The following is a 27,089-nucleotide window of genomic DNA, read 5'->3' as shown; positions in this document are numbered from 1 at the left end:
GGGCTTTCGACTGTATCTGCTGATAATATTGTAGTAATTAATGCGATACGAATGAGAAATTTATTGCCCACGCCCGGACAGCGCTGCTGGCCATCTTATTTGTACGAGCATATGCCCCGCAGATCCCTGGGCCATTTGCATAAAATATGATCATGTAAATGACACAGACCAAAAAGAAAGATGTAAAATGGTTGGAAATAAAAGAAACACTGAGAAAGAAACCAACAAAGCGACAAACGAAAATGATGCCCTAAGAGTTGGATAATTTTCCGCGGTCGAGCGCGGTTACCATTTCCCAATCAGAATCTTGAGAGGTTTCCCACACTCGCCGATCGGTGGGTCGGTTGGTCGGTCAGAAAAGCGACCAGATGGCACAAGGATGCGGCGAAGGGACAAGAATTAATGGGTCCTCGTTTCTATATCTGTTATTATTGTTTGCGCCCAGACACAATCACGATCACGATGACGATCAATCTGCAGCTTCCATGCGAAGGGGTTGAAAACTTTAGGCCCATTCGGGGCGATTTACCTAAGCCCATGTCCGCTTTTATGCAAATTACATCGCAGGACCCTCGGACCCGCCGCAAAAAACCAACGCCAAAGGGGTGGTTCATCTCCGCCGGACACGGACAGCGGTCTGAATGGGCCGGAGGTGCGATGTCCAACGTTGAGAAACAATGACAATAAAAAGGCGCAGCGCGCAGCCACTCGGCCGTGACAAATGGGCCCAAGGAAAGGAAAGGAACGGAAAAGGAAAAGTCGTAGGACTTGCATGTGAATCCCGAACGAATCCTTTTCAGCGTCTGTTTGGCTGAAAGCATTATGCAAATCAGCTCCTTTGTTTCGCCCTCGGGAGGACTTGATCGCTGGCTCGTCCTTTATCTTCCTCGGACGGTGTCCGAGCAAGCTGCGTTGTCTTCTCGCCGAACCTCAGCTAATATCAATAATGATTTCCTTAACCGTTACGGCCGCCGCGTCTTGGGATTAGGCATATACGTATGCACATATATAAGTTTGAGCACGTTGGTAGGGCAGCTGCCGCGGATCCTGCGAACCGGTTGGCGGCCCCGAAAGTACCCGGCGATCACCTTGCCTTGGGCCAGCACTTCCCAGGCCGAGCTGGAAGCCCCGATCCGAGACCATCGCTATTTCGCGATTCCGAGATTCCGAAATTCCGAGATCCCGAGATTGCCATCGAGACCACAGCAGTGCTGCCTCCTTTTCCATTCGATTCCGCATGCGACTCATGCGATTCCTCGCCAATTCTGGTTGCCATTTAGGGTTGTGCTCCTCGGCGTTTGTTGTGTTTTTGTTTTCGCCAACTGCTCGCTACTTGTTGCACAATTGGACCGCGCGACGGGAGTTGCCAAGGAGGCGGACGAGTGGCCGAGGTGTCGGCCTAATCACGGGTTCGCAATCCATGCACTTAGCCCAAAAAAATCTAGGAAAATGTTACGAAATCGAAGGGTTCGAATGGGTACTACCTTGTGAATATTAAATCATCGTTTTAAAATCTTTTGTTCATCCTCTTTACACATTTATCTCTCTACCTTTTGAAGAGTCAAACAATGCACTTATTGTATTTCCAAATTTCTTAGCATACTTTTGTAATACAAAGTCTGAGGGCTTTAAACTCCAAAGTGCGCGCCTGATAAAGTCTCTTGATTAAATTTGCTAATGTAAGTCGGATTTTAATCAGATTTAGGCTATATGGCATTTATAAGTCCATTAAAGTCGGAAGCACTTCCTTTTCCTATTGCATAAATGTGAAATAGCCAAGCATACCCGTGCATTCTGCAGTACCGGGTGTGAAAAAAGCTTCATGGGAAATAAATAATTAGTGAATAACTGCTGCGGACCACTTGCAGAGTACAGGGGCGGCTGTGAAGGGGGGCTAACCGGCGTCCAGGGGCGGGGCAAAGTGTTAACAAAAAATTGACGCTTTTTTTCGGCCCAAGCTCTTTGTTTTCTTTTTTTTCTTCTCTGTCTTATTTGATGGCGCTAATAGCGCTAAACGAATCAATTCCGATGCCGAAAGCAGTAAAAAGTTGCCGCAAAACTTACAAATCCGTAACTGAGACGCACACACACAACCACACACACATCGATATCATCGGACGCACCTGGCCCGAAATTGATTATGTAAATAGTAAATAAATAGAAATGGAAATGCTAATGATGCTGGATTGCCAAAAACTAAATGCTCGCACATGGGCGTTGTCGGCGACTGTTTCACTTTCTGCCACGCCCAGTTTGAATTTTAAAAACCCCCCTCGCAAACAGGCGAGGCTTCAGCTTGGACTCACTGCACCCGGCGCACGTGGAAGGCGATAACCAGCAGCAGCACCAGCCGCAGCATCAGCACCAGCAGCTACTCCACCACTACTACAGCCCAGTTGACCAGGTCAAGGATCAGGCATTGGGCTTGCCCTTGAGCCACCATCAGGATCACCATGATAGCCATGGTAACCATGGTCACCACCTCACGGCTGCGGGCTTGATGCAGGCCGTTGCCGCGGAGATCCAACTGAACGAGGATCCGGATCAACTGCATCAGGATCCCAACGCCTCCCAAAATAGTCCTTATCCCATATACAGCTACTATCGCAGCGACGGAGAGAAGGCGAACGATGGTTCTCCTGGTGCCGATCTGCCCTGGAGGTAAGTCAGCAGCTCGGATTCGGAGCTTAGGTTCCAGAAAATCCAGTTTGGTTTTCGAATTCAATCTCGGTTTGCTCTATTTTATGTTATTTTATTTTAATGGGCCTATACCATTTGGCAAAACAGTATTCATTCATCAATAAAACATGGGCGCTCTTTAAAAATGTTATAATTTAATTTGGCATAGAAACGGGTTTTTGCCTGCAGATAGTTAACATATTATAACTAGACAAAGTCAATATTGAACTTTACTCTTACACAATGTTGTGCTACGTTGAGTACATTTTAAAAACTGTAACTGCTGTTATATAATTCTATTAACAAGTTTGTAATTAATAATTAGATTTAGATTTCAATTTGGTTTAGAAACATTTGTTTCAACACACAAGCGTCCAATATTTCCCAACCCTATAGGTTTAGAAAAATATACGTTTTCTGGCGAAAATGCTGTTGGTTTAAGTGCAGCGTTTATGAACTTCGTGGAAATGCGCAAAAAGCGCGGCACGTTGCCTCAGCTGGGGTTATGAAACCCGAGTCCAAACCCAAAATCCAAAGCCCCAGCCCACATGGATCGCTGGTGAGTTCTGTGCCTCGGATTCGTTTTATGGAGCCGTGATGAAACCGTAACCGTAGTTCGGCCGGGGGCCTGGAAAAGGTCGCGCGTCTCGGCACTTGGCTTAGAAACACAATTAAAGGCCGAAAGACGGAGAGATATGGACAGCACTTTGGCTATCTAATAAATGTGCGAGTTGCCGCGCTCAGTTCGCTTCCCCATATCCGCTACGTGATTTACACGGCCTGACCCTAAAAAGCGGAATAACATCGGTCACATATCGCATTACGAAAAAAAGAGGGAAAAATGTTATACCGCGGGCAATCCGAGTGTCACTTTTAATAGCGAAAATGTTCTGCAGAACATAAAAACAAAAACATTTCGTATTTTCCTTCTTATAATTTTTTAGTTTTTTGGTTTTTGTGCCCATGTCGATGTCCGTTTTGTTGTTTGCCTCTTTATATATGTACGTTTTCAGGCTGAGAAGCCAGAAAACAACTTCGGGTGAAAAACCGGGACACCGGGCACGAGGGAGACAAGTGCCACAAAATGGGGCAAGCGATCGCAATCGCAGGCAGCGTTGTCAACTTGAGCAATGCCAAAAAAAGGAAAAAAACACAAACGAAACCTCGAAATGATACTGTGGTAAAAAAAGAGCCAAAGAACCGAATGAGCAGACACCGTTGAAATATCTTGCAACAGCTGCTAACGGAAGAACGGACACACACACACACACACCCAGCAGAATTCGTATCTGTGTGAGCCAAGGTGTGGCGCAATTTCTGTAACGCTCGGAATTTGCATATATGCAATCAATATCTATGCACAAATTAAGACAAATTGTCGAAAAGCCCGCTGAAAATCGGGCATATCTGATGGATTCGTATAAACTCTATTACCCAGATTGCTCAATTGGGCACATCGAATGCAGTGTGTAGCTGAATTTGCAAATATATTATTTTTGGATACAGATCTGGAGGGTACCAGAACCTAAGAACTTGAAGGTAAAGGAGAACTTTTTGTAGGTGTTATATGTAAAACTCATACTTAACACTCGGCTATTTGAGAAGTAAATTCAAGAACAGGAGTCAAGAATGGAATAATCAAAACAAAGCAGAATAATCAATCAACGAAAAACCAGTCTCAGAACCAGAATCCAGATACTCACAAGAAAGTAGCCGGTTAAATCAGATCAGCTCTGATCCCACTATCTTTTGGACTTCAAAAAAGGACATTGTTTTAGCCGTGAAATCTTTGAAGTAGCTAAATAATCTTACAAGCTTATCTTGAGGATGTACTAACTATCATAATTTCAATCTTTGCGCTGCAAGCCAACCGCCATCTTATAGAGATATCCTTATGAATATGTTATGGCATATTGTTTACCTGAAGAGGCGCTCATTCCTATGTCTCCTCACTTTGCTGCACAATTTACGCAAAATGTGTCGGTTGCCCTTTTTTCTCTGGTCAAAGGGCGGGGTTTCCCTCAAAGAGCTTTAATTGTGTCTGAAAACTTGGTGGAAATAATTCCACAATCGAATCCGGTTTTCCAGCTGCCAGGACTTTTGGTTTGGTTTGTTATGTTTTGTTTTGTTTGCTTGACCTTGTTGCGAGGAGTGCCGTCTCCCTCTGAGGCCATCTTCCCTCTCCCTTTTGGGTTTTTGTGTTTTTGGATTTAGGCCCTTCCCCCCCAAAACGCTGGAAAAATGGCAAAAGCTATCCATACTCGATTATCACAGACGGCGACAGGCATCATCGCAGCTAATTTACGACTCTTCCTAGAGTTGTCGGCGATAAAGCGATAAGAGATCGAATCGAAGGGGCAAGTAAGTCATGGGGGATGCCGCTAACTTGCCCCCTCCCCACCACCCCCTTTCTTGATTGTATTCGTTGCCAACTCGGCTGGATGCTGGCCAAAAGCAGTTGTTGATTCCGATGTTGATTCCGATGTTGCTGGTGGTAGTGCCAGGTTTTGCTGTCTGGTTTTTTTTGTTTTTGGTTTTTTGGTTTTTCTCCCCGCTCGTTTGTATTTTAGTGTTTTTTCTTCTTTTTTTGCACTTGCTGCAGGCTGGATTCTGGTTTATGGTGGCTGGTTGTTGCCCCGATTGCTCCCATTTGGGCGGGCATCCAGGTTTTGTGAGCAGCGCACAGGTGTCTCCGGCTCCGGTGAATGAAATTAGCCTTGCCTCGCAGTTTGCGGCTTGATTGCATGATTGCCCAGGTGATTGGCGGAGCGCGGGTTTGATTGATAAGCAGCCTAATGGAGTTATTCCAATTGTGGGGGTGTCGGAATATGCCAGGCAATTGGGCGCCATTACTGGCACTGGGAACTATACATCTTTCTTACTAGATAGATCATCTGTAGTGATGGGCTATTACCTTAAACTCGATTATGCTATTATTGTTTTACTTTCTATTTAGTAAGTAACCATTTCCATTGGATATTGTGTATCTACACTCTCTGTAAAGATACCAATCGGTGTAAGCTATTTTTATAAATTCTCGTTTGAGTGAGATACTTTGCATACGCTTATTAAAGCAATAATTGCACCTATTAAACACCAACTAATGCCATATATTCCTCTCCCTCTCTCTCTCTGAATCTGAATTTTTGAACAGCAGTGGAAAGCTCAATGGCCAGACCACACCTATCGATGTCTCTGGCCTATCGCAAAATGAGATTCAAGGCTTTCTGCTCGGCTCACACCCCTCGTCATCAGCGACGGTCAGCACAACCGGCGTTGTCTCCACGACAACGATCTCGCATCACCAGCAGCAGCAGCAGCAACAGCAGCAACAGCAGCAGCAGCAACACCAGCAGCAACATCCCGGCGACATTGTTAGTGCCGCTGGCGTGGGGAGCACGGGCTCCATTGTCTCCTCTGCGGCGCAGCAGCAGCAGCAACTAATTAGCATCAAACGAGAGCCCGAAGACTTGCGCAAGGATCCCAAGAACGGCAACATTGCCGGTGCTGCAACCGCAAATGGACCGGGTTCGGTCATAACGCAGAAGGTAGGCCAACAAAATATGTTAAGAACAAAAACGAGGAAAACATCCTTAAGAACCAATAATCTGAAGAAGCACAACTGTAAGGCAAGGTAGTTTTACAAATACTGAGTCCTCTCAGCTGGAAGCTCTCTTACGAAAAAAGTTAATGGACACGCACGCAAAATTCAATTTAGAAGCAAACACTTCTACACAGAAAGAAACCTACGAACACTTTACCAAATCCTTGCAGTATTTTTGAATTACCTTTTAGATTACTATTCTATTGAAAGCAAGTAAGTCACCGCTCCTGAAATAGTTCGGGAAATACAACAATACTGGGTTGCAACAATTAAAAGCGCATCCTAAAAACATATTTATATTTTATAATAGCTCTAAATATTTTGGCATACATCTTATGAAAAGGTACTAGGTCTTATTTCGGTGCTATAAGCAAAGGAATTAGTTTCTAAATTATATATCATCCACGATTAAGAAGAGAAGAGTCCAGGTAACATATGTATGCACATATTTATGGCAATCAGGAAATTTGGTTTATCTCATCTTTTCTCTCCGTGTACCTTGCATGCTGTATGCAATATAAATTTGTATTTGCGGATAAGCTTTGGCTTAGATCGGCAGCCCATGCGATCTCATTCCGAATGCCATTCCGAGACCCATACCCATAGCCATTCCCATACTCATAGCCATACCCATACCCATACCCATAGCCATAGCCATACCCATTCCCACTGCCCATTCACAATCATCATCAGCGGAGTGGACAACCCCAATCAGCGGCGCATCCTGTGTGCTACATCAATTAACGATCTATATTTGTTGCTGCTGCTGTTGTTGTTGTTGTTGCTGTTGTTGCAGCTAGCTGATGTTGCTGCCGCTGGGCGATGTAGTTGTTGCTGCCGCCGCTGTTGTCTAACAGACCTGCAATTGGTCTGTCAATTGCTGGTGTGAGTGAGCAATGAGTATTAGTGGCTGCAGCCAATACGAATCAGCGTCGTTTTTGTTGTCGTGTCGTCGTCGTCGTTGCTCGTTCGGTTCTATTGAAACGGCGGCAGCAACAACAACTACGCTGCCAGGCAACAACCACAGCGGCAGCAACAACTACGTGCGCGAGCAACAACAACGAGGCTGTGCTGTCGCTGCTACTGCTGCACGGCCAACTGTTATACGCTCGCAAGCTGTTATACGATCGTATGTGTGCGTACGTGATTTGTATGGTGCTCTCGCTCTCGCAGAGGCCTCAGTCCATAGCCCCATCTCAGTCACACATCGAACCACTTCCTTTGCCCGAGTTCGAGTTGCACGTTGCAAGCGGACTGGTTGGAAGGCACTTTATCACACTACCGTCGAACACACACGCAAAGAAAAAAGGAACAACCATAATTAAATGGGAAATTGCAGTAGCGAACTCTGGGCGACAATCGGCAGCGATAAGTGCGCACTTCCGGCCGTTCGCCTTCCTTTTCCTTCGACCTGGCTCCGATTTGGCTGAATAAGTGCAGCAAGTGCAACTACAGTCGAGCTTCAGTATGGCAAAACAATTCTAAATCAAATGATCACAAAATTACCCAACAAATTTGCTTGCTAAGCTTTACATTTGATGTTAAATCCTTTAATACTATGCAAAAGAGGACAGAATTTAGAAACTGTTTTGCAAGAATCCTCTTTTTCGAATTATAAAAGTACAAAAAACAAGACCCTAACTACATTTTTATGAAAGTCGACGAAATCGTTTTAAATACATCTGACCATACGATTATTATCTATTTTTATACTTTTACTAGAAACATATATGTATGTATATGTATATTTATATATGATTTAGTCATGAGAGTGATTCGGAGAAGCCAGTCTTATGAATAAGCCATCTTAGTTATGGACAGTTGGAGTTAAGAAAGCCCGACGTTATGCAGCAAGTGCAGCTATTTTTTAATATTACTATGCCGCCGCAGCTGCAACGCCCTGTCCGGCCCCTCCTTGTCGCTCCCGTTCAGAATATTGCGACAGGCGCGGATTCCAACCATTTTGAACTGATATGAGAGACGGCCGAGGTGCGCGCGTGTGTGCGTGTGTATCTGTGTTCCAACTGGCCGACGCAACAACTGCGGGGATTGCCGACTGGCGACGTCGCAGCGGCTGTCATACCTGGCAGCGATCGGCGGCCTTTAGTCAGTCGTATCACGCTGTCGGAGTAGGATCGTATCGCTTTCGAATCCGATTCCGTAATAGCCGCTCGCTATTTTCCTCGCCGCGATCCGTAACACATCGTATATTGTAATCGAAAACCGAAAACCGATCGATCGGAGGGGATCCCAAACAAAATACAACGAAGAAAAAAGACAGTGAGTGTGTGTGATACCGATATCGAATACCGAGTACCTTTTGCCTGGAATGTGGGCAGTAGTGCAATATTCTGTGGCATATCAATAACGCCAATCCACCTGCGAGTCAAATCTAAACCATGAATCAAACAACAACAGCGCACGCGCAGCAGCAGCAGCAGCACAGCAACAAAAACAGCACAGCACAGCAGCAACAGCAACTTCACAGCAGCAAAATCAGTTGCAGCAACAACAACAACAACGTTGTGTGGGCGCAACGCGTTGCCTTTCAACACCCACGCGGCGAACAAGTTCGCTGCCTAAGTCTTTTGTTTGGCGCGCATTTGTTAAGGCCAAGAATCGAATATTAGAGGGTGGGTGGGCAAGAGCGCGGCTTATAAAATTCATTGAGCAGAACCCAGCGAGGCTTAATTGCCGTCTCCGTTTTTATTGGGCATTAATTTGCTGGCCAGGGAAAAACAAAACAACAAAAATACGCAAATAAATATTAAATTGCCTCAGTCGGTGCACAATTTGCATGCACTCTAATTTATTGTGCATTTGTTGCATTGACAGTTAATTATTCTTAATATTTGTCTTATTAATTTACATACACACAGTCGCGCCATAGTTTAAAGTCTAAGGTTTCGCCAGCTTAATTTATGATCGAGAATCGGAAAACATATCAATTTTGTACTCTTGGCAACTTATTTATTGCTCGCCGTGCACCGGAAAGTGTAATCATTAGACTCTGGCATTTAGATTTTGGATTAGCCAAGCCACTCTCTCTCTCCCGTTGCTCTATATAAATAGATAGAGATATATCGCCACATCCAATTGCCTCATTGGATGCCTTTCTAATTGCCCCACATCTCCGTGTGGCTTATCAGTTGTTTATAGCATTCGGCGGATTTCCCCTTTTGGGATCGATTCGCCAAACAATGTATAAAGTTTCTCTTATTTAATTCAGATAATTTCCTTAATTTCCTTAAATGAATCATACGATACTCAAGTGAGTCATTTTTAAAGGCGTTAAACAGTTTTCCTAAGCTCCAAATGAAGTATTGGATTTAAGATGTATTTGACTACAAGGGTCTTTGACTAGATATTTCTCATATTTGATTATCAAATTATGAACGGTTGGGCCTCCAAGAATCAGAAACGTAATGCAAAGCGCTAAAAACCGGAAAGCGTTATTAATAATAATTCAATTAATAATGGAAAGCCTACATGATGTAACATGATAATTGTACAGGCAATGATCCAACAAACAGATTGATATATTAGACAGGCAGATGAGATTTTCAAAAGAAAAACAATTCGAATACCTTATAACTAATTAAGACAATGTCTTCGATATAATGGGTTTCGTCTATCAATAACTGAGTACTCTCTAAACGGAAGTTTTAGCATCAACCAAACAATTCGAAAACAACCTTGAAGGTTTATTGCTCTTTATAAGAGTTGAACTGAAATTAAGATCCAGCATCTAGTAAATTTCCAACACAGCTGAACACTTTTCGAGGGCTGTTAGTCACGGGTTTTCCATACCGAGAACCACAATTACAACATCAAGGAACCATTAAAAAATATTTTATGAATGCAAAATAATTTTTTTTTGTTCGCATCCATATATGAAGATGTTTTTGTTTTTCTCGGCTTTTCGTTCACTTTATTTCCGAGAATTAACGATATTCATAAAACACGGACCGAAGAAGAAAAAAGTTTCACTTTTTATCATTCCAAAAGGCATTAAAATAGTTAATTGGCTTTATTTAAATATTTTGTTATTTTTGCCTTTGTCTCGCTACTTGTTGTTGCTAGATTTTGGTGTTTTTTTTATTCCTTCCTCATACATAAATATGTGCCAGAATCGTTTGTCGCTGGTCGCTACTTAGCATAATTCTAAAAGCCCAGCTCCGCACGGCTCATAACTGATAGCTGAGTTATACCATATAGCCACAGCTAAACAGCTAAAGCTGAGGCTAACAACAACAAAAGCTAAAGATTCGGATGCGATTGAGTCCGAGACACACGCACCACAAAAGCCAAAAGTTAAAAATCAAAAGCCGAAAGACCAAAAGACCGAAAGACCGAAAATCCGACTAACCAACAGCAACAAAGTATCTTTGTCTCCGTGTCTCTGCTCTGGCGGATCGATCGTCGATCGGATTCGTCAAGGCCTTTTCTGACGTTGCACGTTAAAAGTTTAAAATGCAAATTGATTTCGATGAACAAATTTAATTAGCTCGCAGCTAGAATCTTTTACTGATGCTAAATTATACAAGAGACTTCAACCACAGCGATGAAAAAATGGAATCCAAAAACTCACAGACGCAGACACAAAAACCTCCGTATAAATTTAAATTAGTAAGACTGACAGAAAGGCATACACACAAAAGCAAACCGAAATAATCAAAGTAAAGACACCATAAATTATTACAAGGGTTCTGCAAGTATGTGTGTGGCGATGGCCAAAAGTGTAACAAAAATTACCCCCAAAATCTTGGGGTCCAAACGCTGTCAACCGGTTTCGATTAAAGGCCAGCCAAATAGTGACGTCTTTCGGTTGGACCTGTGTTTCTTTGGGGTTTCACTTTCTTTAGACCAAAGGCAATCAGCAGCTCGCTGCTAATTTTGATCTCAGTCCTCCCGATATCTATAAAGATATATATATAAACATATGTACGAGTATATATAGAAAAAGACATGGATTGACCACACTTTGCTCTGTATTACCTCATTTGACTTCGTGCGTTTGTCTCCAAAAACGTTTGACATTTTGGGGCAGCCAATAAAAAAAACACTGATAATTAACATATGCATATAGTCATATATATATTTCAAACCGTATATACATATGCCGTATATAAATGTTGATTTTTTCGCGCTTTTTTCTGTATATTTTTTAATTGGTTTCTTTCCACTCGACGACAACAACGAAGACGGCGGCTGTTTCATTTCATTTTCGTATATAGCATTTTTTTTTTGTGTTTATAGCTTTTTATTATAAACTGTACTTGTTGACGTTTTATTCAATAAGCTGCTGGCTGCTGTTGTTGTATGAATCATGGCTGAAAGAAAAATCCACATCATGGCCCAAAAGAACGCACGCACAATTTTGTCACCTCGTTTCTGGGGTTTCTGTGCGACCTTCTGTGCTGTGCTGTGCTGTACTGTGCTGGCCATAAACAACCATCAATCATTGGTCTTTTGGGCTATTAGCCACAATGACAGAATATCTTGGAATCTCGGTGGATTCCTGGTCGATCGATCATTTACTTAGCCACCGTTTTTCAATCAGACCTTAGCTTTAAGTGACTCAAGCTAAAACCCCAACCCAACAACCACACACCTTTCCCGCAGATCTTGCACGTGGATGCACCAACGGCAAGTGAAGCTGATAGGCCCAGCACACCCAGCAGCACCACCAGCATCAGCACTACTAGCACTGAAAACACTGAATCGGAGCCACATTCAGGATCAGGATCAGGATCAGAATCAGGATCGCCGGGAGCCAGGACCACAGCCACACTAGAGATGTATGCAACCACGGGCGGCACACAGATCTACCTACAGGTGAGAACTCTCAGAGAGGCGAGCGAGCGAGTTAGTGCCATGTGTGACCCACCCAACCACCTGCAGACCTCACATCCCAGCACGGCGAGCGGAGCGGGCGGCGGCGCCGGACCGGCTGGAGCCGCCGGTGGCGGCGGGGTGTCCATGCAGGCGCAGAGTCCCAGTCCGGGTCCCTATATCACGGCCAATGACTATGGCATGTACACGGCCAGTCGCCTGCCACCCGGTCCCCCGCCCACCAGCACCACCACGTTCATAGCGGAGCCCTCCTACTACCGGGAATACTTTGCGCCGGACGGCCAGGGTGGCTATGTACCGGCCAGCACGAGGTCCTTGTACGGCGACGTGGATGTATCCGTATCTCAGCCCGGCGGCGTGGTCACCTACGAGGGCCGCTTCGCCGGCAGCGTTCCCCCGCCCGCCACAACCACCGTGCTCACCAGCGTGCACCACCACCAGCAGCAGCAGCATCAGCAGCAACAGCAGCAGCAGCAACAGCAGCAGCAGCAGCAACACCACCAGCAGCAACAGCACCATTCGCAGGATGGCAAGAGCAACGGCGGAGCAACGCCCCTCTACGCTAAAGCCATCACGGCGGCGGGTCTAACGGTGGATCTGCCAAGTCCGGACTCGGGCATTGGTACGGATGCCATCACACCGCGGGATCAGACCAATATCCAACAGGTATACCCTTCGCTAAAATCCCAAATGATAATGCGTTGCGTGTCCATTAAAACGCCAAACTTGGCGAACAAAAGCCCATAACTTAGAGGTAGTGTGTTGTACATAACACTAAATCAGATAAGAATCACATTTTAGTAGATTTGTAGCCAAATAGTTGAGTGTTTATTCCAAGCGTGACGTGTCCATTAAGCCCTAGAAACGTAAAGGTAGTCTTTTGAATCCTATATAACATAATACGTGCTTGTAATGATTCAGATTTCTATACAAGTCGAAACAATTTCTGATTTTCCATCTGATCCCATCCAAACAGTCCTTCGATTACACGGAATTGTGCCAGCCCGGCACGCTGATCGATGCCAATGGCAGCATACCCGTCAGCGTGAACAGCATCCAGCAGAGGACGGTGGTCCATGGCAGCCAGAACAGCCCCACCACATCGCTGGTGGACACCAGCACCAATGGATCCACGCGATCGCGGCCCTGGCACGACTTTGGACGTCAGAATGATGCCGACAAAATACAAATACCAAAAATGTAAGTCCTCCGAAGATCCCCAACTCGTAAATACCAATTGAAAATTAGTGCTACACTTTTGAGCGCCCCAAACTTGTAACATACATAATTTGGGATACCGTACAAATCCTAGCGTTTTTATTACTCATCCTAACCCCACTTGTAACCTCGAAACAATTTCCAAATACAACCCCATAGCTTCACAAACGTGGGCTTCCGATACCACCTGGAGAGCCCCATCAGCTCATCGCAGAGGCGCGAGGACGATCGCATCACCTACATCAACAAGGGTCAGTTCTACGGAATAACGCTGGAGTATGTGCACGATGCGGAAAAGCCCATCAAGAACACCACCGTCAAGGTAGGATCCAAATCTATATGTAGTGCCATATGTTTAGGGAAGGGGAGCTTTGTCAATCAAGTTCGTGCTGCTTGTTTTCCATTCTTCGGTGTGTTTTGTTTATGCCATCAACACCACGTGAACACACGAACACACGAACAGAGAAAATGGGAAACTGCGTCCGGGGGCAACCCTTCGTTACCAGAGCGATTTGTCAGGGAATCTGTGTCGGCTTCTTGAGCGGGTATCTTCAGTGGATAGTACTACCCCGAGGTGCGATCGCCACCCCTTTGCTCAATTACACCCATCCCATATCCTGCCGCTCAGGGGCACGGCGCAATGATAAATGATACTGAGAAAGCGAATGCGAGTGCGATCCCTGGATGAGAATTTGAATATTCCGTTCAATGCAAATTGCCGGCAGACTCGGTCGTCTTTCACGACCAATGTTTGTTCAGGACGATCGCTCAAGGAGTAGGAGCAGCAGCAGGACAATACCCGTCAACATCATCAATCAGATAAGCTTAAATGACGTCTGAAGATGCAAATGCAAATTGAAACTGAAAACTGAACCGTTGAGAGCCGAAGAATGACATCAAAGTTACAGTTGAAAGTGGTAAATGGGTTGAGGAAATGGCCGGAGGAAACGGGAAGCGGAACTTGAGGCTAAGTAAACAACAATTGAAATTGAGGGCATCCGAATACGAGTCTGAATCTGAATCTGAGTCCGCATCCGAATCCGAGTCCTAGTCATTTGCATACGCAAAGAGTGCGATAAAAAAAAAGTATGAATAAGGAACGAAACTTGCAACAAAAACTTCAAGAAACGTAGCCAAATGAAACGCAGAGATCTTCAGATACGAGCTTAACCTTCCCTCCACTTCTCAAGTTCTCGGCCAGGCCGCTCCAGCTCTCAGCTCTCAGATTACCATAAAAGTGCCATATTTTGCAAGGCTCGACAAAAAAGTGTCAAAATTAATTTACGAGTTTATTTGTTTAGAGCCGCGCGCCCTTTCCCCGAAATGGAAAACTTCCCAACACTTTTGGGCATTTGCATAACGAAATCTAACGGGGAAAACTGATCCAAGAAAAATGGGTAACGAATCGGGAGAAAAAACGGAGTATAATTTACGAGCTGATTAGCCCATGAATATGTAAAAACTTACGCAGTCCCCGAAGAAAACACACAAAAATATTTATGCAGTAAGCAGCTAAACCCCGACTCCTCAAGAAAAAGATGATCCTTTTTTGGGGGTTGCTTGCAATTTCGAAACTGTTTCCGTTTCCTCGTTTTTCTGATTTTGGAAACTCTTTCGCTATCTCTGCGCATCCTTAATTATTCAAAATGTAAAAAATAGACACAAAATAATAGACGAAATATGCAAATGCTGGGAAAACAATAGAGCCTCGATGAGCAGAAGAAACCAAATGAGTTGGACGTTTTTCTGCTAAATCGAATTCGTCCTTTTGTCCTCGCCGGGCCTAATCCTTTTGACTTTAAAGGCGTAGGGTGCGATCTGCCGAGTTGTGAGTTGCGTGTCACAACGCATATATGTCAGAGCAATGAACCCGGCAGAGAGCCACCCATCCTTGGGATAGTATAAACGGATTAGAACCATGTCTGGCAAAAATCAACGCCAGACATGGCATTTCCTTAGCGATAAGGATCAGCTCTCGCCCAGATCGCTTTCCAGATCAGGATAGTGAACGAAACTGAGAGCGAATTGGTCGAGTTGCAGTCCCTGTTTGTTTTTTAGATCTACCTTTCCAATTACAAAGATATAATCAAATCTGTAAGTTTTTTCTTCCGAAATCTCAAATGTTCCGGGGTTATTTTACTGCTAGAATGAACATAAGCTGCTTGTGATTTAAATTTCAATTAGAATGGATAAACTTGGCAAAGAATGCTCTTAAAAAATGAAATGCTGAGGCGTAACCAATCACCTCAAACTTAAGCAGGGAAATAAGTTGAAGATACATCTCTAAGTTTATTTTTAATACTTAATGCTGAGATGGGTTCATTTTTAGTGTCCCCTTAACTTAGTACCGCACTTAATTTAATAACCATATGTGCTTTCTGTTCTTCCCGTTCAACCGACGCAGAGTGTGATTATGCTAATGTTCCGCGAGGAGAAGAGTCCCGAGGATGAGATCAAGGCCTGGCAATTCTGGCACAGTCGTCAGCATTCCGTGAAGCAGAGAATCTTGGATGCAGGTGCGTAAAACCAACATGGACTTCCACCCAAACCCCAACCTGTCCAGATCGAGCACCGAAGTCCAGCAGCGTCGGTTGCCGGACTGTCCATTTGTATTGTCTAGTATTTCTAGCAGTAAATTGTTGCTTTTTATTGAAAGGCCCGCAACGTTCCAGGAGAGTTATGACATTGATAAACGCGCATCGCGCGGCGGCAGCAACTGCGCTCCGTTTGTTTGATTGCAGATAATCTCGGTGGCTGTGGCTGTTGCTGCAGCAACCTGCAGCCTGCAACTTGCAACATGGGGCTGCTGCTGCTGCGGCTGCTGCGGCTGCTGCTGCCTGGCCCATCAAACATAACTCATTAGGCACTTGTCACTGGATGGCAACGCAGAAATTTCCTTAATTGTTAATACAAACATATTTTCCAATGTCCGAAGCTCTCGCCTCTGTTTACCCCATTCAACTCCTTCCATTCCATCTCTCGCACTTCTTTTGCTGCGTCTTTAAACCGCATGATCTCCCCCCAAAACCCCTCTGATTATCTGCTTGGACTGCTCTTCTTCTCCAGATACGAAGAACTCGGTTGGCCTCGTTGGCTGCATCGAGGAAGTGTCGCACAATGCCATCGCCGTCTACTGGAATCCGCTGGAGAGCTCCGCCAAGGTAAGTTCTGCTCTTTCTAGATCTTATTTCTGCGGCAATCGGCAAAGTAGTTATGGAATTTTTGTGTACCGTTTATCTGTAAGGGTATGATGCTTTTGTATACACTAGGACCCCAAAGTAGGGCCATTGTTGTGTGCCGAAAACACATATCTTTTGGTTAGTTAAATGTTAATAGCATTGAAAGTAGGATAAAATGTGGCACAGAATGAAGCACAGATAGTTTAGATCTTAAAGTCTTCATAAAAATGTTAAGACAAAGAATGTTTAGAATTCCCAAGCGACTCCAGGGTATCCCTAGGGTTTCACCGTCAATTGAATTCTTTGTGCTTTGTGTTCCCCCCAACCATTTTGTTTACTTCGAGCGCCGCCTCAATTAAAACTGAAAAAAGCTAAAAAAATAATCGCGACACTTTTATGAAGCAAAATGAGATAGCAGATACCCGCAAAGTCCTCTCTATATCGTGCTATATGTATGCAAGTGTGTGTGTGTGTACTTGTGTGTGAGCCAAGAATTAATTTCTGATTTATTTTCAATTGCGAGTAAAACGCAAATTATTCAAACAGCGTCGCCATTGCCCCAGCCAACTGTGGCCATCCTTTTCTGGCGCCCGCTGTCCGGCCATTTCCCTCTCTCTCTCTCGCACTCGCAGCGAATGCCAGTATCTTGCTGCCTCAAAAGAATAATTTATGCATTTATTTATTTATGACACTTAGTTTTAATCACTTACTCGCAAATGCTTGGAACTAAGTCTGAGTTGAGTCTGAGTTTGAGTTCGCATGGAGTCCAGTGGCTGGCTTTAGCCATTGGCTTGGCTGCTAACCGCAGATCGAGCGAGCTCCCACCGCGTTTTAATTTAGCAATTATCAAGCATTTTAATCGGTGGAAAATATTTGCAATTCTATTGCATCAAGCGCCAGTAGTAAGACCAGTAAGCGAGACAGCCCTCATATTACGTATACGCCATGAGTTCGGCTGTGGCTTTATCCTTTGCGATGCTCCGCCCACTTGCACAGAGAAAAAAGTGCCCCTATTAGGCAAAGAATGTTAACCAAACTAAGAAATTTAATACAAGGCAATTAAAGAAACCCATTTTCCATCTTCTATGAGTTACATGAAACTTTACGCGCTCTCCATTAATATAAATACCTGCTTTCTTGAAAGTCAACACTCATGCCTGAAAATCCTGAATATTTTCTATGTGACATTAATTAATATATGTAGTTTTTATTATAACATTAAACTGGCGGAAACATTTTCTCCAAGTGTCCATTTAATCCGACTGAAATGCCATTGGAAAAATGTGAAAAATATTGTAAAAAACAAATGCCAAAATCGTATTGATTTTCATTCAAGTTCAGTGACTTCTGTGTGTGCAGGCTGCCAAATTGGTCAGCAGTTATTAACTGGCTGGCCATAAGTGCATTTCCCCCCGCCACATTTTACCGACCCCCCACCTCCTCAGCCCGCCCACTCCCATTTGATAGAGCTTTTTATTTACAAATTGTTTACGCGCTGAGATGTTAATCCCAGCGACATCATCGTCTTCGAGGAGAGAGAGTCGAGTCGCCTTCATTTTTTTTTTTTTTTTGGTTTTTTGTGACTTGGCCCGACTTGGCTGGCATAATGTCGATTTCGTTTTGTGCCGTTAGCTGCATCTGTATCTCCATCTTTGCAGTCGTGTCTGTGTATCTGTGAGATACTGCCTTTCCCAGCGGCAAAACTTTCGTACGCACCGACACGCAGGTGCTTCGCCCCTCGCTTTTCGCTTATATGGTACGCGCCCGCTAATTATTCACATTAAATACTGCTCGTCCACACATCTCGGTCTCTGGATGGCCGCCCGATCTTCGGATGCTGTGGGGCTGGGATGGTGGCAGTGGATGTTGGATGTTGGATGTGCGGCTGTGACTGCTGCACTTTTACCATTAAGATTGTTTCCTTTGGTATTTTTGCGTTGATGGATTTTCTTTTTATTTTATTTCTTTTTTTTCCATTTCGTACTGTCCAACGACTGTCTGGCGAACTGAACTCAAACTCCGACTTTGACTCAAACTCGGACTTGGCATGCTTAAAATGCCGCGGCACACAGATACGCATATATACGTGCACAGCTACAGCTGCAGCTACAGATACACATACAGATACAGATACAGATGCGAAATGCACACACCTTGCACTGAATCGAAGTCGAACGAAAAATGAATTGGATGCGATACAAAGTCGCGGCTTCAGTTGGCTCGTTACTTGGCGTTAAGGCCCCAGTTCCTCGGTTCCAGTTCAGGCCATCTTATTGGCCCGGTCCATGGTCGCTGGTCGATGGTCCTCTGTGTATTGCCTTGTTATTGTCTCTCCTTCAGCGTTTTTCTGTCTTCATTTTTGCTCTTTCCGAGTGCGTTGGAATGTTTTAAACTGTCGTGGGCATAAAGAGGACATCGACTTAATAGAGAGAAAACAATTGCCTTCTAATAGCGCAGACGCATTTCAGTTTTTGTCATCCGATATAATTTCTTTTTATGTTCATAATTGTTTACATTTGTATATTTTATGGCATTTCTCACATACGCTCTGTTTCTCCTTAGCTTTTCTTATAATTTCATGTATTTATTTTTTGCTTTTGAACAGATCAACATTGCGGTTCAGTGCTTGAGCACGGATTTCAGCAGTCAAAAGGGAGTTAAGGTGAGTCTGTTATTATTTTGCATTATTATATTTACCTTCTTATTTAACTTAAATGCGTGTTTGCTAACAAATAAGCACTTGTAAAAGCCAAATACGACTAGGATCGTATATTGCCCACTGAAATTTAAATTTTGAAGCATATTTTTGAGTCCCGTTCTATAAAGTGCATATAAATACTTCCATTTAATGCCATTCCTATCAAAGTTGACAATGCTTTTTAGTTTATATGTCCACCTTTCTACAGACGAAAGTCAGCCACATTGCCTTTGATGGGTTAAGTAATAACCAATTTAATGCCAACTTGTTAATGGCGAATCAATGCGGCCAAGAGCTCTTCTTCCCTCCGCGAAGCGATCAGCATTCAGAGCAGTCGTCTTGACAACGGTCAGACTGATGCTGATGCAACGTAGGCAGGGGATTTCTACTGCCTTCTGCCACCTGCCTCTGCCCGCTCACCTGGGCCCCCTGCCCCCTGCCCCCTTTCCCACCTTCCCACTGGCAATCTAAAGCGGATTGCACATCCTCCTGGCCAGAGTTGTAATGCGTACATTAAGTCTGATATTTCATTGACAGAAACACAGGCAGAACTCGTTGCTTTTCATTAAAAGAGATCGCTGAAGCTACAGTGGAGCTTGCACAGCAAAAAAATGTCATTAATTGCTCTTGATTCGAAAGCAAATATTTTTAGCTGTCATCAGACAATTTAAGTAGTTTTTATATTTTTAATAATACAATTTTATAAATCTCCCTTATAATAGGAATTATGATTTTAATGGCATTCAGAACCTATTTTAATACACTTTTTTTAACGTGCGGCACTGAGTGTGGGCAATAGGCAAATGAAATTATGCACTTGCCACGACATGTTGCACACACATTCGCCCAACGGATGTTGGCAGTTTAACATCACTCCTGGCACGCCCCTTCGGCTTCGGCCACGCCCCCTCAGCCCAAATGACAACGGCTAATTGCAGCTGTTGCAAGTTGCCTTTGCTTTTGTTTTTGCTTTTGCAGTCGCTTTGGCAGTGGCTGTTGCTGCTGGAGTGGCGACTGCTGTCCGGCGGCATCAGCAGCAGCAGCAGCAACTTTTATTTGCCCCCGGGCCATTTGAATGATACGGCCATTGTGATATTAATACGGATTCTGTTTATTCCAGGGCCTGCCGCTGCACGTACAAATCGACACATTCGAGGACCCCAGAGATACGGCGGTCTTCCACCGCGGCTACTGTCAGATAAAGGTCTTCTGCGATAAGGTAAGTGATTTTATTTTCCCTCGTCTCCGGTGCCTGATCCCTGATCCCTGATCCCGATGCCCAGTCCCCAAGCAGAGCTCCCCTATGCTGGCAATTACGCACACAGAAGCAGCAGGAGCAGCAGTGCTCCCTCTGCCACGTGCAACAGGTTGATGAGCTAACTAAAAGCGGCTACGTGCTGCTTCGTTTGTAGTACACGGGGAGAAACAAGTTCAGGAACGTCCTTACTTCACCAGGTGATTTTGGTAAAAAGTACAAATGGATTATCTGTGTTCATATTGTGATATTTACAATGTTATTGCTTTCATGCATATCTTGTACCTTAAAAATCACGAGAATTATTTAAATAAATATTTAGTTGTGCAGTGCAGTGTGTATCTGTGTGTGCCTGCCACTTGTTGCTGCAGCTTCTCCCTCCGATGTGGCTGCAACTTTTATCGAATTGGGGGCACCGGCAGTGCCTGTCCGTCAGTCAGCCTGTTGGCCTTTAGTGGAAAGCGTAACGCGTCCAAAAGTAAATGGCCAGCAAGCACATACAGCAACAACACTGCCTCACACACACACGCACACACCGCACATCCTTTCCATGCCCTTGTTTCGTATCTGTACCTTCGCCTTTATGCGAACCCTTCACTTTTTCGCTTGATGGGGTTTATTAATAAATCATTTCGTGGATTTCCAATTTAATTTTCTCATATCATTACACATCCTCGTCCCTGGGCCTCCGTTTGGACATGGCTTTTATTGTAAAGGCCCCGTACACGATCCTCGATCGCCCGATCCCCGATCCACCAATTCCACCAATTCCAGCGATCCAGCGATCCGTAGCCATGGCCATATCGCTATCGCGCCGGGCTTATATTTCACATTTGGGGCCGGCCCTTTTTCGCAGGCCAGCGTGTGTTTATCGGTAAATGTATCAATTAAATTTCGCGTACCACGTTATTTTGCTTTGCCCTGGTCTCCCTTTTATTTTCTCTGTATGTTTTGGGGATTTTTGAAATTTTGATTTCACTGCAATTGCAGTTTCAGTTGCAGTTCCGTCGTTTGGCACCTCTGGGCCACAGTCGCCAATTATGAATCTTTAAGTTTGCCCCGGGGCAGGGCCAAAAAGATACAAAATTACAAGAAATTCTGCCGCACGTCCAGTGTGCCAGAAAACCTTGGGAAGTCTGTGTCTTGGCGGATAACTGTCATTTTGGATTGTGCAATTTTGTATGTAGAGATACTTTCCCCCAATAAGGAGAAAATTAGTGCGGAAAATAACTTACATAACGTTGGTATTTTAATGGATAAGTTGTTAGTTCACATCATTGTGAACACCGACTTGGAATCTAATAAATAAATTTGAAAGTTTAAAGCCTTAAACATTAGTTATTGCACCTGCCAAACAGGATATCAATATGTCAAACAGTTCATTTTTCTAATAGGGTATTTGAGAATGTTTCTTCGCACATCAATGTTGAGTCATTATAGAATTTAACTAACGTTAATGCTAATGGTTATGTGCCTCCCGCCTCTGCGAAATGCTGGCAGCCCACATGGTCGGGTGTCCTCCGTCTTCGTCATACTTCGAAGTCGATTAACAGCCTCCAAAAAGGAGGTAACAACGAGGGGAGGTGCGGTGTGTGGTGGCGGGCAGAGCGACCGGGATGGGGCACGAAATGAGGGGTCTGGACTGCGGCGAGCATTGACCGCATTGGGCGATTCGAGACGCCGTCGCCTTAGCTTGTTGCAAGTGGCCAGTTTGGCGATATTTTTGCCGAGATAAAATAAAAGTAATAAAATACAGTTATTTACATGCCACACACAAACGCAACAAGCACTGGGCTGCCTGATGTACATCGAATGCATGGCTCTAGGCTAAAATGCTTTGTGATAAGCGCAAGAACCTGGGTTAATATGGGGACGGAGGGGGCTAGGGAGCATGGGCTTCTTGGGGCGGGGTAGGCGCAGACATCCTTGCATCATATATGAAGCTCCAGCCGCAGCAGCAGCAGCAGCAACATCAGGCCAAGTAGTTTGCTGCAACATATCACTTCCTGTGCCGCTGCTGTACCCCACCCCCTTGGCCACCTGCCTTCCTGCAGCAGCTTCCATCGCTCAATTGCTGATTTTTAATTACAAATGCAAAGTGCAACAGCAGCAGCAGCAGCAGCAGCAGCAATGCATGCTGCATCTGCCTGCGCACACGCAAACTAGCAATCACCGGCGGACAAAGTAGCCAGCAGACTATATATTATATAGGTATCCGTGCGATCTGCGTGTGCATGTGTGTGCGTGCGTGTGTGTGTGTGTGTGTGTGCAATCAGGCAACAAGCAGGTGGGCAGCTGGCCCAGACAAAGTCTTTTTCTTGCATGGTTCGGGGCGCCGCCAGATTATTTATTATGTATGCATATTTATGCTGCATCTCTAAGTATTTTATAATAATTTTTTTCCCATTTTTTTGTGTTAGTTTTGTTGTAGCTATTACTTTTTTTTTGGCTCTGACCCTAACGGTGTAGACCATTTTGCCAAAAGTGGCCGTCGCAGACGCAGCCGCAGCCGCAGATTGCAGACTCCAACTGAGAAATCCACTGCGGTGGCGGCTTTGTCTCTGTGCGACATCGCAGCTCCCCAGGCGAGAAACTCGTTTCTCTCTTTCGCTATTTTGATATTTTTCCATTTTATTTTTTTACTTTTTTTATGCGATTTTGTGCAACTGCAACGAGGCAGCTTATGGCACTGCCAGCCATACACGAATTTAATTAATAAGTAAAGAAATATCAAAAAAGGTGGCATCCGTGCATTTGATTGATTGCTAATTACACGCTGGCCCCGTGCACCTGTGCGCCTGCGCAGTGGGAATTCGACAGGGAGCGGGACTTTCGCAAGCCACCTGGAAGCATCTTCAATGCACTCGAAAATTCCGAGGCGTAGTCCTAGTCAAACGAATGCAATTTGTAACCAAATCCGACCCACTATTACACACACAGTTAACCCACTGTTAAGTGCCCAATCTAAAGGTGTTCTTTGAAATTTTTAGGGCGCCGAACGAAAGACGCGCGATGAGGAGCGGCGGGCCGCCAAGCGAAAGATGACAGCCACGGGCAGAAAGAAGCTGGACGAGCTTTACCATCCGGTGACGGATCGGTCCGAGTTCTATGGCATGCAGGACTTCGCCAAGCCGCCGGTGCTGTTCTCGCCCGCCGAGGACATGGAGAAGGTAGGTCAGCTGGGCATTGGCGCTGCCTCCGGCATGACATTCAACCCCCTGAGCAACGGCAACTCCAACTCCAACTCGCACTCGTCCTTGCAGAGCTTCTACGGCCATGAGACTGACTCGCCGGACCTGAAGGGGGCCTCACCGTTCCTGCTCCACGGCCAGAAGGTGGCCACGCCGACGCTCAAGTTCCACAACCACTTTCCGCCCGACATGCAGACGTGAGTAAAAATCGTCCATCCATCCTAGAAATCCACAGCCTACGCTCAGATCAGCAGAAGAATTACTCGACTATCAGAAAATTGCAGGGGTTGCTAAACTGTTTCGGGGAAAAGGATAATATAGCAATTCCCACAGTTTATTCGCAATTCAATTTCTGAGTGTAGGAACCTCATAAGATCCATGCTAATTCAAATTTCTTCTCTTCACTCCCCGTAACTTGCACTTTCCCCTGCAGCGATAAGAAGGACCACATACTGGACCAGAACATGCTGACCAGCACACCACTGACCGACTTTGGTCCGCCGATGAAGCGCGGCAGGATGACGCCGCCGACCTCGGAGCGCGTGATGTTGTACGTGCGGCAGGAGAACGAGGAGGTGTACACGCCGCTGCACGTGGTGCCGCCAACCACGATCGGCCTGCTGAATGCGGTAAGCGAAGTGGCAAGCTCAACCCGAAACCCAGCCAACTCCCCAGTCCCAAAATCGAAATCTAAAACAATCGAACCAAACTCGTGCTAATGGTTAACCACCTTTTTCTGTAATTTTGTTCATTTTGGTCTAATTGGATCCGCTGAAAAGAAATCAAACAAATGAAGCGCCAAAATGTTCAATCTCTAAAATCGTTAATCGACTAAGACTAAAGCATAAATCGACTAAAATTCAGCCGCATCTCAAACTCTAAATATAAATCGTTACTCACACGAAGAAATTCGATAATTTGTAACCTGTAGTTGGAACTAATTACGAACCATTTCATAATCAAATCTCATCCAAAAAGTATATATACTTATATGTATATATGTACCTTAAAACCCAAGCAGACCCTAAATATGTTCTCCGTACACATTCCAATCACACACACTAAAGCACAAAAAGATATGAAGGCAACGTACACTGAAACCTGATAAATCAAGATTGGCAGACCATAGAAAATGAACAAAATTACACAAAGAAAAACCAGCGAGTTATAAGAGAAATATTTTAATCAAGATAGAAATAGAAATCAAGAACAAGAGCAAAAACAAAAAACAAAAACAACAACAAGAACAAAACAGACAAAACATCATATTTCTCTCGTTTCTCAATTGCAGATTGAAAACAAATACAAAATCTCAACAACGAGCATAAATAACATTTATCGCACAAACAAGAAGGGGTAAGTAAGCCAGTTCTAACCGATCCGTGAGATAGAAAAACACAGAAATACACCCACACAGAAAGATATACACCAGGATGCATCCTTCCCCTTTCACATCATTATAGCATGGCTTAATCAAACCACAATATATATATAACTCAAATCGTGTGCTAACTTTTTGCATGGGTGTACTGATATATAGCAAACTAAGTCATTCCAATCGGATTGCTAACATTTCACTACTCACATTCTCATTGCAGGATTACTGCGAAAATTGACGATGACATGATATCGTTCTACTGCAACGAGGACATCTTCCTGCTGGAGGTGCAACAGATCGAGGACGACCTGTACGATGTGACGCTCACGGAGCTGCCCAATCAGTAGCGCTGGCAGTACGGTACGGGTAGCTCCCGATAACCACACTCAAACACACACAAATTACGGACACAAGAAGTTGTTTCAATAAGCCATTTTCCATAGAGCCTAAGTCTAATATCGTAGTTGTATCGTAATGGGACCCGCAACAAATCGAGTTGCTACGGAAGTTAAGAACGCTAACAGAATACACATGTAAAATGATATATATACTTAAATTCGATTTAGTTATTTAGCAACAATGAGATTATCTAAAATTGTTTGATCAAATTTTACATTCTCGCTATGTCTATAGATAATTGTAAGCCCATAATCGTAATCGTAACCCTAATCGTAATCGTACCGTGTATTTATGCTCATATATCCCCCATATATATGTGCGGAGTGCAACAGTGTCTGTCCAGTAGGAGATAAGTCTCGTTTCCACTCCCCTGCTTATGCTAAGACCTTAGGTCCAGGGCAAGTAAGAGTTACAGAATCTATCTTTTAGGTGTATCTAACGGACGCATTAGCTCTACACGAACTCTAGACGTAGCCTATTGTAATCATTTTGTATGTTCGGCTTAAGCGTTTTACTTGTTGAATATAAATTGTAAAATTATTTTTGAAAAACGCACACAAAACACAAATCGTTTGTTCTATATTTCTGTTTCAAAACTAACTCGTTACCCTGTCCCCGCACAACCCCCTCTGTTATGTATAATTAGGATCTCTGTACACAAAAAACAACATATAGATGAAAACTTTGACGATCAAAAAATTGGTAAAACTCTCGCGAAGTAATTATCCCTAAAGCTAGATATACACCTAGAGATAAGAACACTCTGCAATAAAACATGTTGATAAAAATCGTACTTAAGTCCAAGCTAAGGCAAAAACAAAATCGAAAAAAAAAACAACTTAAAAAAAAAACATTTGTGTGCATTTGTTGAAAAACAAAAAAAATATCTAATGAACAATAATCAGCCGAGAAAGTTGATTCAAAACTAAACAATTAAATCAAGAATCGTTGATGAACAGTAGCGCCACAAATAATCGCAACATTCGGATGAATATAGATACAGATATATATGATATGTATAGGGATAACACGTCGCATAGCTCGAATGCGTTTACAATCTTTGTTTGCCATAATTAACAGTTTAATTTAATAAACGAAATGTTTTGTGTACAATGTTATTTGAATTCAAGCAGAGACTTCACCGCGAGATTTGCTTGAAATTACGAATACTCCGCATCGATTGCTACAATTTTGAACAGTACGAGTTCAATGCTCAATATTATTATTAATTGTTTATTAATTGTAATCTCTCTTAACTTTTACCCTAAAAATGCTCTATTTTCTCACTCTTATGTCCCCTAACTCTTTTGAGAGGGGAAAAATCGTTTTGAACTTGACATTTCCGGTGTTGTACATCACAATTTGTTTTTAATTTTAGCCCTTAGTTCTAAATGTACTATTCAAGATTATACAATATTATGATATGAGAAGAGAAGAGCTAAGATATCAGAGGATATGAAATGATGATGATGAATCGAAAATCTTGCCGGCATGTTATAATTCTATACGTTTAGTTATCGTATACTTAAGTTCTACGCTCTTTATATATATTGTATACACAAAACATACACATATATTTTAAAAGCCAATAATTTATTTTTTGTTACTGTTGGAAAACAATTCCGCGATAAA

At 43.8% G+C, this 27,089-nt stretch overlaps 1 protein-coding gene across 13 annotated transcripts in view; it reads left to right on the top strand.

Annotated features, from left to right (window-relative positions):
• LOC6546829 (protein grainyhead) overlaps window positions 1-26,279 on the top strand; it is a 39,794-nt gene extending 13,515 nt beyond the window's left edge. For 2 of the 13 annotated variants that reach the window (XM_026981348.1, XM_026981349.1), the window contains exons 3-15: window positions 5,834-6,227; window positions 11,909-12,121; window positions 12,188-12,805; window positions 13,116-13,339; window positions 13,517-13,679; window positions 15,762-15,873; window positions 16,424-16,518; window positions 19,142-19,198; window positions 20,355-20,453; window positions 23,480-23,877; window positions 24,114-24,309; window positions 24,972-25,036; window positions 25,279-26,279. In XM_026981348.1, the coding sequence (XP_026837149.1) occupies window positions 5,834-6,227; window positions 11,909-12,121; window positions 12,188-12,805; window positions 13,116-13,339; window positions 13,517-13,679; window positions 15,762-15,873; window positions 16,424-16,518; window positions 19,142-19,198; window positions 20,355-20,453; window positions 23,480-23,877; window positions 24,114-24,309; window positions 24,972-25,036; window positions 25,279-25,405 (2,761 nt within the window). In that variant the 3' untranslated portion in view covers window positions 25,406-26,279. Of the gene's footprint in view, window positions 1-2,283; window positions 2,662-5,833; window positions 6,228-8,351; window positions 8,564-11,908; window positions 12,122-12,187; window positions 12,806-13,115; window positions 13,340-13,516; window positions 13,680-15,761; window positions 15,874-16,423; window positions 16,519-19,141; window positions 19,199-20,354; window positions 20,454-23,479; window positions 23,878-24,113; window positions 24,310-24,971; window positions 25,037-25,278 lie in introns of those variants that run through there. The other 11 variants (XM_001974550.3, XM_026981350.1, XM_026981353.1 and 8 more) reach the window with 11 other exon arrangements.
• The last annotated feature ends 810 nt before the right edge of the window (window positions 26,280-27,089 follow it).

The sequence above is a fragment of the Drosophila erecta genome, unplaced genomic scaffold (genome assembly GCF_003286155.1).
Source record: "Drosophila erecta strain 14021-0224.00,06,07 unplaced genomic scaffold, DereRS2 tig00000092-arrow-pilon, whole genome shotgun sequence".
In the NCBI taxonomy this organism is placed as follows: Eukaryota; Metazoa; Arthropoda; class Insecta; order Diptera; family Drosophilidae; genus Drosophila; species Drosophila erecta.
The sequence above is the reverse complement of the archived record's forward strand: the minus strand, read 5'-3'. Positions and strand labels throughout refer to the sequence as shown.